The sequence below is a fragment of the Suncus etruscus genome, chromosome 3 (assembly GCF_024139225.1).
Source record: "Suncus etruscus isolate mSunEtr1 chromosome 3, mSunEtr1.pri.cur, whole genome shotgun sequence".
NCBI lineage: Eukaryota > Metazoa > Chordata > Mammalia > Eulipotyphla > Soricidae > Suncus > Suncus etruscus.
The window spans coordinates 13,361,113-13,376,723 of NC_064850.1; the positions used below are offsets into that span (position 1 = coordinate 13,361,113).

A 15,611-nucleotide genomic window follows, 5' to 3' on the forward strand; every position below is an offset into this window, starting at 1 on the left:
CGGCATCCCATATGGTCCCTGAGCCTGCCAGGAGTGATTTCTGAGCGTAGAGTCAGAAGTAACCCCTGAGTGCAGCTGAGTGTGACCCAAAAAACAAAACTAAACAAACAAATAAATAAAAGAATAAATTTGGGGCCAGAGATAGCATGGAGGTAGGGCGTTTGCCTTGCATGCAGAAGGACGGTGGTTCGAATCCCAGCATCCTATATGGTCCCCTGAGCCTGCCAGGAGCAATTTCTGAGTGCAAGAGCCAGGAGTAACCCCTGAGTGCCAGGTGTGACCCAAAAAACAAAAGCAAGACAAAACAAACAAACAAAAGAAGAATAAATTCATTTATTTAAAAAAAAAAAAAAAAAAGGAAAGGTGGCCGGGGCTTAAGAGATGGCTCTAGGTCTGAGGGTATGATGGTGAGCTGGGTTCAACTCTTGATACCATCTGGTCCCCCAAACACTAACAGAGCACGGATGCCCAGGGTAACTCCTAAGAATGACTGGGATGTGGTAAAAAAATAAAAATTAGAAGCAAAACCAAACCCGGTGACTGGAGCTATATAGTACAGTAGGTAGGATTTTTGCCTTATATGAGGTTAACCTGGGTCCAATTCCTGGCACCACACATGATCATCACATATAAGTACTGGCTAGATCTGATAATCTGAATACAGAGCTAGAAGAAGTAACCTCTGATGTGGCCCACTGGATGTGGCCCCAAACAAATAAATCATACACAAGCAAACAAACAAAAAAAAAAAAAGTACAACTAGCCAGAAAGCAAGTGTTCTGACTAAAGGTAATGATTTGGAAGACTGACCAATCTCTCTGATTTTTCTGCTGCAGTTTCTATATGATCTGAATGCCCGGATCCTTCTGACTCCTCTTCCCTCACCCCCCTCAAGCAACTCTTAAAAAGCTGGTAATGCTGCTATCACCATTGAAAGATGGCAAATATCTACTTGAAGACAATAGTAACCTTGTAGTCTTTATTTATTCAGTGTAAGAAAAACATTAATTTGGACCAGGAAGATGGGATAGTGGGTAGGATGCTTATCTTACATGATCCAGATTCAATCCTCAACATCCCGAGCAAACGAGATACATTTTCAAGGCAGACATGGGTTTGAATACCAAGAGAATGGTAGGAATTTTTAAGCATTGCCAAATTTTCAGGTGTGCTATTTATACAATATGTAAAACACCCATCAGCAGGGCTGGAGCAATAGCACAGTGGTAAGGTGTTGTACAAGGCCAAGACAGACAGACCCGGTTCAAATCTGGACATCCCATATGGTCCCCTGAGCCTGCCAGGAGCAACATCTGAGCACAGAGCCAGGAGTAAGCCTGGAGCGGTGCCAAGTGTGACCCAAAAAACAAATAAAAATAAAAATAAAAAATAAAACAAAAGAACACCCATCATATAAGAACTTACAGAAATTACTAGCTTGCCCTACTTTGATTGTGGAATGAGGGAAAACCACTTCCTTGTCAAAGGGGTCTCAAACTCGCGGAACACGGGCCACAAACGGCCCTCCGTACAACATTTTGTGGCCCTGCCCTAGAGGAATCTTTTCTGCTTTGTTTTGTTTTGTTTTGTTTTGTTTTAGTTGTTTGTGCCACACCCCTCAATGTTCAAGGCTTACTACTGACTTTGCACTCAAGGATCACCCCGACTTTTCCTCCTGCGGCCCCCAGGTAAATTGAGTTTGAGACTCCTGCTAGACACTATTACCTATCAGAGTACCAATATAGTTCTGGCAGAAAGAGACAGAAATTTAGACCATGAGAAGGGAGGGAGGGCGTAAACAAGAAGACAGCTAACATAAGTAGTGAAAAAGGTGAGACAAGTAGAGGAGGCACAGGAGAATTTTACTTTTTTCTGAATCGTTATTCTGAAAATTGTTCAGAAATGTCTATTGAACAGTCCACGCAAGACATAACTGAAATACTGGCAGATACAATGAAGAGAATGGTTGTGCAAAACAGATAGCAGAAATAATGAGATAAACTTACCTTATCCAAAAATGAAATGTCTATTTCTGTATGTGTCACTTTCTCCTCTTACTCTACTTCCTACCTTGTGGCCAACTCATTATCTCTAAAATCTCTGAAGCAGAAATTTCTTACCCCACTGACTATAAAGCTAGGCAAGTAATTAAATGAGGGAAGAAGGGGCTGGAGTGATAGAACAGTGGACAGGTGTTTGCCTTGAATGCAGCCAACCTGGGTTTAATCCCAGGGATCCCATATAGTCTCGAGCCTGTCAGGAGTGATTTCTAAGTGGAAAGCCAAAAGTAACACATGAGCACCACTGGGTGTGCGCCCTAAAAAAAAAAAAAAAAAAAAAAAGAGGAGAGCACACCCAAACTAAGACATCAACATCAAGCAGTGGTCCAAGCATTAACAGTCAATAAAAAGAACTCATAAATCAGCATAAATTTACTTCTTTTACATGCTAATCAAGTTCCAGTGACATGGATCCTGTGGGTTTTTCAAAATATTTCAATAATTTTATTTTTCCATATAATTTTCCAAATAAGATTATACTATGAAAGTCAAATAAAACATCTCTGGATTAGATCTGGGCTATGGTCAGTAAGTTCTATAAAGCTTTGCAGTAAAATGAGTAGCATATGCATATTTCTAAGATGAGAAAAGCAATACATTTGGAAAAGCAACAAAACAGACAGGTGCTTGTCCAGAAACAAAAATGGGTTAAACTTTAGTGGCAAAAATCTAAAGGAATTCAGATTTCAGAGTTGGATGGGCCTGTGTAAAAAAAATCTTTGAAAAGAATTCTGAGAAAGTACTATTGTAAAAAGATAGAGATGAAAGAAAACTGAGACCCTACTTGCTTACAAAACAAGGTAGAGTTAGATAGATAAAAGTAGCTTAAGTAATAGAGCTCATGGTTTGCATAGGTGAAGGCCTCTGAACAGCAAGAACTACCAACTACTGAATGGTAGAAGGGTGGGAACACTCACACAATCTCACTCTTCACCTTTCTGTGATTTCCATGATTCGAATAATAGAAACAGTATGAGAGGAAAATCAAATAAATTAAGGGTTACTCATGCAATTTCCATTATCCTTGGTAATGTTTAATAAATATTACCTATTATTTATTATGAGGTAAAGTAATTAGTTCAAGTTATCTTGGCCAATAAGACCTATGCATTGATTTAAAACCAGAGCATAAAACTTCAGATCCTATGCACTAAGCCAGTGGTTTTCAACCATTCTATTGTTTTATTTTCCCATTTTTATTAGGGAAGGGGCCCACACATAGGCAGTGGTTAAAGTGTGTTCTTGGCATGGTGCTCAGACACACACCAGTCCATAGACCAGCTGTTGAAAACTGAGTTCTTCTGCCTCCTCTTGCCTGCTGGGATAGTTGTTTTTATCATGACAAAAATAAACTTATATGTACAAGGTAAGTGCTTGATCACAGAGCGACATCCCCAGCCCCTGGGCTAGTTTCTTAATTTGTACAAAGAGGATGTCAGGTTAGATGAGAGTTAACCCTAAAGTTCTTCCACATCAGTGTTTTTGCTAGCAGGACAGATGGCACTGATTAGATATTAGGGTTAACCATGCCCCAATGTTGGTGCCTTAATTTTAACAAGAGCTTAGGTCTAACTAAGGTCTGAAAAGACCAAAATGTTCTTCATGCATGAAGTGATCCCTAAGTAAGCAAGGAAGATTTTCAGGGTGAGGCCTTCCTGTATTTTTTTTCTTTCATTTTTTTCCCCCAACTCCTCCCCTGTATTTTTTCTAGACCTTCTAGACTAGTCTTCTGAGAAAGCCTAAAATTCACTCATATGCTCAAACTATTACATGATAGAAAGCAATAAACCTGGTACAGAATCATACCAGGCTCTAACTCAACATTCTTTTTTTTATTATTAATATCTTTATTTAACACCTTGTTTAAGCATTAAGAATGACTATTACTCTTTTGGGGATCCAAAGTCTTTGCAAAGCAGATAAAAAAAAAAAAAAACTCTCCTTGTCCTTCTAAAAATTCCCTGTGTTTAGATATATGGGTACTCAAATTTTACCTACAATTAAAAGAAGCTCACAAATTTCCTCCATATCTAGTATTTTCCAGACTTTAGATATTCTTAAAGTTGATCTATCCTGTTCCAGTCTTGTTTTTACAAGGTATTCTGAACTACCACCATATCTAAGTTGGGGTTTCAAGCAGCTGCTTTGTTTAAAAGACAAATCATCTTTTGGAAAAAGATAAAAAGCCTTCTCTTCCTGTTCCCTACCAATTTGTAGAGAAAGAATTTGAATAAAAAACCCCAACAAACCCTATGATTTAAGCCCAAAACACTAGCTAAGGTGAATAACAAGACCCTAAGAACATATCCTTTTCTCTCTAATCCATAAAACCTTAGAGATTCTTTTAATCATGAAAGAAATAGAAAAAAAAAAAAAACCTAAGTCCCATAGCACTGAGTTCCTCTTCCATATCAAGATAAAAAATTAAAAAAAAAGAAAAGAAAAAAAATTAGTCGAGATTGCCAATCAACATTATTAGATGACTTTTCTCCCAGATAGGCTTTGATAACTGTATGTTACCAAAGCAACCATATAAACGGCAATCATAATTGAAGCAAGCAAACAAAACAAGGAAATATATTTTCCTCTATAAGCCTGAAAACAGCTTAAGTGTTGATAAGTCTGGACAAACATGCACAGTTGGAAGATTTGTAAATCAGAGCAACCTAGTAGTGCCAGAACAACATAATAGTTACTAGCAAAAATGTAGAAATAGGGGGTCGGAGAGATAGCATGAAGGTAAGGCATTTGCCTTGCATGCAGAGAAGGACAGTGGTTAGCATCCCAGCATCCCATATGGTCCCCTGAGCTTCCCAAGAGCGATTTCTGAGTGTAGAGCCAGGAGTAGTCCTTGAATGCTGCCAGGTGTGACCCAAAAACCAAAAAAAAAAAAGTAGAAACATGCCAGAGATATGGACCAAATGGAAGAACACATTGCCACACATGTGCTAGATCCTGAGTTTAACCCCAACACTGTATTGGCCCCCCTGAGCATCACCTAAAAGCCACTTTATAACGCCTGGAGTGGTCCTGGTGACCTCTTCCTCAACACCACTGGGTGTTGTCTCTGAAATAACAAGTACATTTTTTTTTTTGATTTTTGGGTAACAACCGGCAGCATTCAGGGGTTTCTCCTGGCTCTATGCTCAGAAATCGCTCCTGGCAGGCTCAGGGGACCATATGAAATGCCGGGATTCGAACCACCGTCCTTCTGCATGAAAGGCAAACACCTTACCTCCATGCTATCTCTCCGGCCCCAAAAGTACATTTTTTTTCATACAGCAATTATCCATAGATATTTCAAAGGTTGGTCAGGACTTTTAAGTAGGTAGGTTCAATGTAGCATTATTTCAAATGGTCCAAACTGGAAACAAGATGACCTGGTTGTTGGACACATCACATAAATAACCTATCAGGAGCCAATGATAAAATAGAGCTGGAGTATACTTGCCTTGCACATGGTTGATCTGGGTTTGATTCCCAGATGGTCCCTTAAGCCACCAGGAGAGATACTTGAATCAGGAGTAAGTCCTGAGAAGCCCTGAGCTTCTTAGGAGTGATATCCAAAAAAACCGAAATACCACTGTAGCCATTAAAAAAACAAGTGCTGGGCCCGGAGAGATAGCACAGCGGTGTTTGCCTTGCAAGCAGCCGATCCAGGACCAAAGGTGGTTGGGTTCGAATCCCGGTGTCCCATATGGTCCCCCGTGCCTGCCAGGAGCTATTTCTGAGCAGACAGCCAGGAGTAACCCCTGAGCACCGCCGGGTGTGGCCCCCCCCCCCCAAAAAAAAAACAAACAAACAAACAAAAAAAAAACAAATGCTGGGGCTGGAGTGATAGCACAGCAGTAAGGCATTTACCTTGCAAGCAGCCAACCTGGAATGGACTCTGGTTTGATTACCAACACTCCATATGGTCCCCTCAGCCTACCAGGAGTGATTTCTGAGAACAAAGCCAGGAGTAACCCCTGGGTGGCACAGGGTATGGCCCCAAACCAAAAACCAAAAAAGAAAAAAGAAAAAAAAAAGTGCTAGATTTGTAAATGCTGAGCTAAAGAAAGGTCCAAAACAGTGAGGGAATTTGATTACACAGTTATTCTAGTCCAGGTTTTTTAAAAATGATGCACATTCATACTGGTATACACAAAAAATTATGTTTTAAAATGGTACAAAACATTGAACACTATGGTTCCCTCTAGAGAAACTGATCAGAGACCAGTAAGGAAAAGAACCATGATATACAAACATAAAAAAGGAGGGGGCAGGGGCCAGCGAGGTGGCGCTAGAGGTAAAGTGTCTGCCCTGCAAGCGCTAGCCAAGGAAGGACCTCGGTTCGATCCCCTGGCGTCCCATAGGGTCCCCCCAAGCCAGAGGCAATTTCTGAGTGCTTCGCCAGGAGTAACCCCTGAGCATCAAACGAGTGTAACCAAAAAAACAAAAAAAAAGAGGGGGCAAAGAAACATGGCTAGAGAAATAGTACAGCATGTAAGGCACTTGCCCTGCATGCTTCTGAGCCAGGTTCAATCCTCAGCACCCCAGTACTCCATATGGTTCCCTGAGCCCAGGAATGACTAAGTGTAGAGCCAGAAATAAGTCCTGAATACCACTGTAATGGCTCAAAATAAACAAAATACCCCCAACTCCAAAAAATAAACAAACACATAACATAATTTAGAGTTCTTTTCACTTTAGTTTGTTTTCATTATACTTTTATAGATGTAAACCTTAAATCTAATGTTATCTCACTTAATTTTTTTAAAAAAATAAAGTTACATTTAGTGAGAAAGTAATGGAGCGACAAGAACCCAACTATAATTAGAAATTAGAAGAATTAAAACACTCAGCCCATGGGGCTAGACTCTAGAGCAATGGCAAAGCCAGTAGGGCACTCTCAGTGGGTTTGATCCCCAGCATCCCAGATGGTCTCCTGGGATCCCCCCTCAGGAATGATTCCTGTGAGCAGAGCTAGAAGTAATCCCTGATTACCACTGGGTGTGGACGCCCCAAAAATAACAGCACTTAGTCCTGCCCATCCTACCCCTTCTCTCAAGATACTCTAACATTAAAAGCTACTCAAGATTTTCACTAGAATGAATAGCTCAGGTCACACTCTATCCACACTCATGGATAGCTCTGAGCTATCCATGACAATTCGGAGACAATAGTTTGAGGGTGAGAAAGGGTTGGCATAGTTCAAAATCCTGTGATGCTAATTCCTAAAGCATTCCAAGTGGCAGAGAACATGAAAGCTAGAAACAAGATCAACCATCCTAACAAGTCTCCCTAAGCATACGGTGCAATAGGGATCCAGCAACTACATACATTTCAGCAGCATGACAAATTAAGAGCTAGGTATACTGCAGCAAGAGCAGCACAGGATCCTGGTGCCCGAGCCTTCTCTCAACACCATCAACACCCTCTGGGCTATACAGATGTACTGCAATAGGTCCAACAACTCTAACTGTCCCTTGAGGGCAGTTCCCTTGGGGAACATTAGCTGAAACTAAAGATGATCCTCTAGATTTAAGTGCCCCCCCCATTTTTGTTTTTGGGTCATACCCGGCAGCGCTCAGGGGTTACTCCTGGCAGGCTTGGGGGACCATATGGGATGCCGGGATTCAAACCACTATCCTTCTGCATGCACGGCAAATGCTATCTCTCTGGCCCAGGTGCTCATTTTTTCTTATGAGACCCATAGAATAAATCATAACCTTGTGTACTTTCCATGATACTCTTCTACAATGTTGCTTTACAAAGTAGGAAGTTATTTCTTCCTAGAGGAGGCAGCAAGTCATAAAATGAATTCCTGAAGCATAACTAATGGAATAACATACAGGTGCCATAAAAGGTCATCCCTCCCCCCATGGAATTTAAGGAACATAAAAAGAGCTCCCCCTCCTACTTGCTCCCCTCACATAATTTCCTTAGTGATGCTGAAATGTCCTCATTAATCATTCAGCCCATCAGTTTAGAATTATTCTAAGTGTGTTCTTCCAGCGATGCAAACATTCAGTCCCTAACACTACAGTGCAATAGATCTTAACTTCTATTTTTCTAATACAAGTCCTTTTGAGAAACCGAAAAAAATCACTCTACCCAAGAAAACACACGTAATTTAGTTTAGTTTCCATGCAATTTCAAGGATTAGAGGAATTCAAAAGGTGGAATAATGAATGCCCAAAGACAATGGAAACAAAGAACATGAGAATTATCTTCAGTAGGAAACAAGTCACTGGGTGGACAGTGGGGCAGCTGAAGGATAGGATGGGGAGGAGACTACAGCTATGGAAGAGGGAAGAGTTCAACTGGGAGGAAAAAGGAATGCTGAAAGATATAAAGTATTATGCATGAAGCCCTATCAATAACAGTATTATAAACCAAGTGCAAAAACTTTTTAAAAAGTGCCTCTCATCCAGGCAGACTGGTGAATAAGAGGCAAATGGGGGTGTGGAGGGGCACTGGTGGAGAAAGAAGACACAGGAGAAGGGCTTGTTGTTGAAACATTATATGCCTGAAACCTAACTACTGAATAACTTTAATGTTTCATAATGACTGAGAAAAACAAAATAATCCCTGGTTCAGACACCTGAAGATAGTATAGAAGTCAGGAAACATGCTGCCCGTGAAGGTTTTATTCCCAGCACATTTCCAGGTACAGCCCTTGAGGGCCCGAATATCACCAGGTAGAGGCGTCAGTAATGACAGGTCGGCAGGGCCCAAAAAGCATATCCTCTGATTCATGTGCTGAACCAACAACTAGACTGAGAACTGCAGGTGGGAGTGGGTTCCCTGAGCCCTCCTGAGGAGTGCTTGGGAGCAGTGCTCCCCCCTCCCAAAGGAACTCTATGAAGAGAAAGGAGTTTGATTCCCATCTTCCCCTACCTCATACCCAAGCAACGGAGAATCCTGAGTCTAAGACAGAAGGTAATAGTGAACATGGCTTTTACTTACTATTTTATCTATTTGCCTAGAACTGACATTAGCACCCAGATCATACCTCCTGAGCAAGGCATTTGTATTTTTGCTAGCGACTGCATCTCTGGAACAAGGCTCTCCTGGCCTCACAAACACTAGTATGTGTTAAGATACTTCCAATTGCCAACAACTGCCAGACAGGTTTTATCAAAATCTTTGTGGGCTCTTCACAGCTTTAATACCTGACAAATAAAAGGGGGCTCACCTCTGAGGTTTTCGAATATCCCAGAGTCCTACTCCTTCCTTTGAGTTGGCTGTGGCCAATAACCTGGGCTCCACTGGGTTAAACATGACACTGTGAAAGGCTGATGGATAATTTGCCAGGCAGAAGGGCTCTGTGAAAAGAGAAGTTTGGCAGTTCATGTTAGGCACCATTGGGCCGATGGCAGATAAGCAAGAATGTTGAAAAGAGCACCCAATGGGGCAGAAACCCCAACATTTATGTCATTCCAAGTTACCCTATTGCCAGGTACCGAGTCCTAGAATATAATCTACACAGAAAATCTAAAAATGTCATCATACACACACATGTGAACAATCTTTATAATACTAAATATGTAATATGTACATGTTTAAGTATATATATACATATATATTCAAATCTAGTGATAATAAAGAAATGTTAACTATTGTAAAGTTAAATAAAACAAACTACATTTATGAGGAAAAGACTGTATGACCATTTGACCATTTACTGTATACTTTTTGTTTTTTATTTTTTTGGGTCACACCCGGCAGCGCTCAGGGGTTACTCCTGGCTCTACACTCAGAAATCGCTCCTGGTAGGCTCGGGGGACCCTATGGGATGCCAGGATTCAAACCACCGTCCTTCTGCATGCAAGGCAAACACCTTACCTCCATGCTATCTCTCCGGCCCCAGAATTACTATATCTTAATCCAAGAGTACTGGTATTTTTCTTGGGGGGAGGGGTTCTTCCAAGCAGTGCTCAGAGAAGCTGGCATGGGGCACTCTTTTGAACCATGTGTATCTGATGGATGGTTCAATGAAAGGGCCCAAGATAAAGAACTACTCAGGCCCTGCAGTGCCAATGAGCACAGGGCCCTCTCAGTGGTGCTCAAGATTATACCTGAGAGTTATAATAAGGTGTTATACCTGAGAGTACCTGGAAGCAATATATTCTGGGGGTCAAACCATGAGCCCCTAATCCCTGTGCTATCTCCCTAGCCCCAAATATATTAATTGAAAACATTTTATAAAGATAAGATGTATTCACAAAATTTCATAGTATTATTAACTTGTCGTAAATCAATAAAATTTAATTTTTAGAAAGAGAAAAAAACGGGGGCCGGAGAGATAGCATGGAGGTAAAGGCGTTTGCCTTACATGCAGAAGGATGGTGGTTGGAATCCCAGCAACCCATATGGTCCCCTGAGCCTGCCAGGAACAATTTCTGAGCATAGAGCCAGTAGTAACCTGCCGGGAGTGACCCAAAAACCAAAACCAAAAAAAAAAAAAAAAAAAAAAAAAAATGCCAGGGAAACTTCAAAATTCATTAAACATACAAAAAAATTTTAAGTGTTCAACTTCATAGATACAATAAAGGCAAGAACAAAGGCAGAGTAAAAGAATGCTGCACTTTTTCCTTTTGTTACATATTGACCCTAACTTGAAAAGGAAATGACCTCAGTCTGCAATTATGTGATGTCACTCCTAGTACTAGAATACAAAATGAAAAGGAAGAGCAGACATTGAAATCCTTGAACTTCTCTTGTATCCAATCAGCTTAACTTCAGCTTTACTTAACTTCACCTAGAAACCCTTCACTAGAAACCCTGCAGTCCTTTGAATACGTTAGCTGGCTCCAGGTGGGGAAGAAATCACTCCTACCCAGGAGGATCTACTTCCACATAAGAGAAGACAGAAATCACCCCCAGTCTATGGTTTCCAAACATAGTACTTTATGGCTTCCATGTAGTGGCACTGTCAATCATCTCAGTCATCAGGCAATTTAAGCAAGGAAGAATTTTGCCTATCAAGCACAATGACTCAATCGCAGCTGTTACTTGCAGTTACCTTATTGGTCTGACCTCAAGAATTAACTTAAAATTTGAGGCTCACGAATAAGCACCGCCCAGAATGTTAAGTGTTCAGAACAGAGAACAATGAAATATGGGTTGCTGGGGATGGAACAAAGATCCTGCCAGACAATGTCGGCAGGGTAGTGACTCTGTACGCAGATACGATCATGACAAAGCTGCACCCAGTGGCTCGGAGGATAGAGCCAGAGAAAAGACTCATTGAGAGAGAGCAGGCAGAACTACCTAGAGAGATCTCACTGTAGGAAGTGAACTGAAAAGATGCATTTCCTGAAGAACTTTAGAGAAATCCAAAAGTAAGTCCTTCAGTGTATACTTCAGACTCAGAGCACCTGTACTGGGAAAATGCATCCAAATGAGCCACTCTTCAACAGAGAATATTGGTCATAATTGTATGTTCTTCTATGCAATTAGAGTCAGGGCTTCTTGTGATTTCAGCAAAATAAAAAGACTGAAATTATGTGAATGTGAGCACCCTGCCAAGCAGGCACTTGCAGGTTGTCTTCTGTGATAAGGCACCATCACTGGCTTATTCTTAAAACCACTAGACACCGAGACACTGTAGCATTTCCTACAGGCACAAGAGTTGGTGGGGATTCACAGCTGACAGAAGGATTGGCAAAAGGACCTTATTTTGGCTCTTCAGAAAGAAAGGGGAACCCAAGGGACATTTATGTCATTGTGCATTTGCACTTGCTTTGTGTATTCTCACCCAGATACCTTAGGTAATAAACTAGACCTGTGGCAAGCCTGATTTAAACTCTTAAATACAATTCAAGTGACCCTACCTCCGTGGGGAGACTCTCGGATGTCCCATATGAGAACTCGGCCATCATCTGAGGAGCTGGCAAAAATATTGTCGTTCACCGGGCTTACTGACAAGCCATAGACTGCATCTTCATGAGCAAACACGTCCAAAGTCTCACTGCTGAGAGAAAATGCAGAGAACATAGAGGAGTACACTTGCACAGCTGTGCAGAGTCCCAGCCCTCCACTCCCCAGGGTGGAGTTCTCTTTCATTTCCAGGGAAAGCCGGCCTAGCTAAACCCAAGGGATATTAAAATAGACCTATTTTTAAAAGGAGGAATTCAGCTTTCACGTGAGATAAAGTACTACTAAAGAGACTTTTGTTTTTCATGGGTTGGGGAGGTTGGGGGTGCCGAGTTCAGTCTATATCCAAAGGGGTTTGGGGGTTGCTCCTGGCAGGGCTCAGGGGACCATCCAACACCAGGGATTGAACTTAAGTCATCCCACATGCAAAAAAGCACTCTAGCTAACTGAGTTATCTCTCCAGACCCAAGGAGACATTTTAGATATTTCACAATGTGTTTGCTTTTTGTTTAAATATGGGTATTTAAACGTGGCTCAGTAGATAAGCTTCTTAGATTAATTTTCTACAGAAAATACTTGCTTAGATATAGGTTTGGGAATGGTGTTGCATTTCTGAAAGAGCAAGAGACTATTTCAAAGCAGTCAGGTTTGTTTCCCAGAGGGAGAAGCAGCACCTCCAGGCAGTACACCAGGATAGAAAGAGCATTACTGTGAGGCCTGGCTGCAGACCTTTAAGTCCTAGCACAAGTTCACCTTAAATTATCTAATAAGCTTCAGTTTTGGTCTTTAAATTTTCATTTTCATAAAATTGGGAAAATTAAATGATTCATAAATACAAAGCAACTATGTTCATTATTTATTAACTATTATAATTTTCCCTTCCCTTCAACCCCCTCTGAATTTTCTTTTTTTTTTTTTTTTTGGTTTTTGGGCCACACCCGGCGGTGCTCAGGGGTTATTCCTGGCTGTCTGCTCAGAAATAGCTCCTGGCAGGCACAGGGGACTATATGGGACACCGGGATTCAAACCAACCACCTTTGGTCTGGGATCGGCTGCTTGCAAGGCAAACACCGCTGTGCTATCTTTCCGGGCCCCCCCCTCTGAATTTTCACCTGCAATTTCCTGCCAACAAACCTTTCTCTTTCTCTTTTTTTTTTTAATTTGGTTTTTGGGCCACACCCGGCGGTGCTCAGGGGTTACTCCTGGCTGTCTGCTCAGAAATAGCTCCTGGCAGGCACGGGGGACCATAGGGGACACCGGGATTCGAACCAACCACCTTTGGTCCTGGATCGGCTGCTTGCAAGGCAAACGCCGCTGTGCTATCTCTCCGGGCCCAAATCTTTCTCTTTTTTAATCCAATTTTTATTTTACAACTATTACAGAAAGCTTTTTCAGAATAACAAATGGTTTTGTTATTTTCTTAAAAACTATTTTCATCTAAAGAGACACTCGCCTTTCTCCATGTGAAAAATAGTTCATCACCTTCCCATAACAAGAGTCTATTTACCTTTCAACATCATGTAGGATAACTTGCTCATCATTTCCTGTGAGAAGAGAAAAAAGCAGACATTTGATAATTCCTTCAAAGTAGTCCCTGTTATAGCCATGTTGATTTTTTTTTAAAACTTCAGGGAAAAACACAAACAAAATTCAGTGTTAATACAAAGGAATACTTATTAGAAAAAATTGATTTTTTTTTGGAGCCACATCCGGTGAGACTCATGGGTTACTCTTGGCTCTGCGGTCAGAAATCGCTCCTGGCTTGGGGGACCATATGGGACGCTGGGGGACCAAGCCTTGGTCTGTCCTAGGCTTGTGCCGACAAGGTAGATATCTACCTTACCACTCTGCACCACCACTCGGGCCCCCCCAAAATAGTTTTTTTTATAAATAGTTTAAAAGGGGATATGTCATTCTTCTTTTGGGTCGTGGTGGTGGTGGTAGGCATGTAAGGTAATGAAGCAGGGCATGATACATGTGAATACAACTTCACTGAGGTCACAGACCAGACATTCTTAGGCTTTGCCTTTGAATGGGTGGAGGAGAAGGTACAGTGTAACATCCAATGGTACTCAGGAGACTCTGCATATGCAGGGCTGAAACAGGGTTCCTGCAAATATAAGGCAATCGCTCCAGCCTTTCCCACTACCAACCTAATCCCATTATCTACCTAGTCAGGGAAACATATGCGATTCTGGGGTTCACAATTGGGGTCAGTCACATTCAAGGCAGATGCTAGCTCTATCCTCTGAATTATCTCTCTGGCCCTCCAACAAAACATGATAGAGAATTTTAAAAAGCATCACAGCAACGAGGTACAATACAATGTTTCATAATAAAATATTTCAAAAATATATTATCTAGCATTCCATTTGGGACTCGCCCAGATCCCAACCTAGAATGTGTGATTCATTTCTTGTACTTCATGGTATTCTCTCTTCTCTCTCCCATACTTCCTAAATAAAAAGTATCTTATACTTGAAAAACAAAATAAATCATTCAGTGTATATCTTAAATAAACAAACAACTGTGGCCATTAAGGGAAAGTAAATCACGTCATTTAACCAAACTAGTTTTCAGCACAACTAGAGATCTAAAAGTAAATCCGCAACTCTTCTATGCCTCCTTTTAAATCTATGAAATAGGGCCGGCGAGGTGGCGCTAGAGGTAAGGTGTCTGCCTTGTAAGCCTAGCCAAGGAAAGGACCTCGGTTCGATCTCCCGGCGTCCCATATGGTCCCCCCAAGCCAGGGGCAATTTCTGAGCGCGCAGCCAGGAGTAACCCCTGAGCATCTAACGGGTGTGACCCGAAAAACCAAAAAAAAAAATAAAATAAAATAAAAAATAAAATAAAATAAATCTATGAAATAGAAATCATAAAAGTATACCCAGCATGATCTCCCTCATAGACAGGATATAAAGAAAAACACTAGGGGAATAATTAATGCAGGATGACAGTAGGAATGAAAAGCAGGGGACAGGCCCTTAGTAGAAAGTTTGCCACTGTGTGTGGAGGGGGAGGGATAGGTCAGAGGAGGGTATTAGTCCTAAACATAGAAAATCTGGATTCAATCTCCAGCACCAGTTCAGGTTTCCCTGAACACTGCCCGGAGAGATTCCTGAACACACTGCAAGGAAGTACCTGAGTACCTGAGGGTATGCTTACCACCCCACCAATAAAATTAAATGGCTACATAATAGGCATAGTCCTGCCTTCAAGTAGTTTATAAAGACAAGACCCAAAAACCTTACCATGAAAAGACAAGAAGTTAAAAACAATTCCCACTCTAGGAGTGGGGAAGATGACTCAGAGGGTAGGAGGGGTACATGCTTTACATGCAGGAGCCAAGGGCTTATCTACTCAGCATGATGTGTTCCCTAAGTGCCACTGGGAGAAACTCCTGAGCACAGCTGAGTTTGGGGTTGGGGTTGGGGGGATCTTAGGGGAGGAAGTTCCACTCTATGCAGAAAGCACAACCAAAGTCACTAAATTAGGAAGTCAAATAATGAGAAGAATACAGCCCAAATGATCTTAAAGACCTGGCTATAAACTCAGTCTTGGGTATAAACCAAATAAAAACCACACCAATTACTTCTAAGTATTAAGTTTAGTTGCAAGGTGCTAGAGATATAAGAATAATATTCTGCCCAGTCCTTGAGGAACACACAGATCAACTTCACAATTAAC

At 41.4% G+C, this 15,611-nt stretch overlaps 1 protein-coding gene across 1 annotated transcript in view; it reads right to left on the reverse strand.

Annotated features, from left to right (window-relative positions):
• DCAF5 (DDB1 and CUL4 associated factor 5) overlaps window positions 1-15,611 on the reverse strand; it is a 118,091-nt gene that overhangs the window by 63,162 nt on the left and 39,318 nt on the right. Inside the window, exons 3-5 of the mRNA XM_049770327.1 lie at window positions 13,432-13,468; window positions 11,882-12,021; window positions 9,241-9,370 (exon numbers count right to left, since the gene is read on the reverse strand). Of these exons, the coding sequence (XP_049626284.1) occupies window positions 9,241-9,370; window positions 11,882-12,021; window positions 13,432-13,468 (307 nt within the window). The remainder of the gene's footprint in view (window positions 1-9,240; window positions 9,371-11,881; window positions 12,022-13,431; window positions 13,469-15,611) is intronic.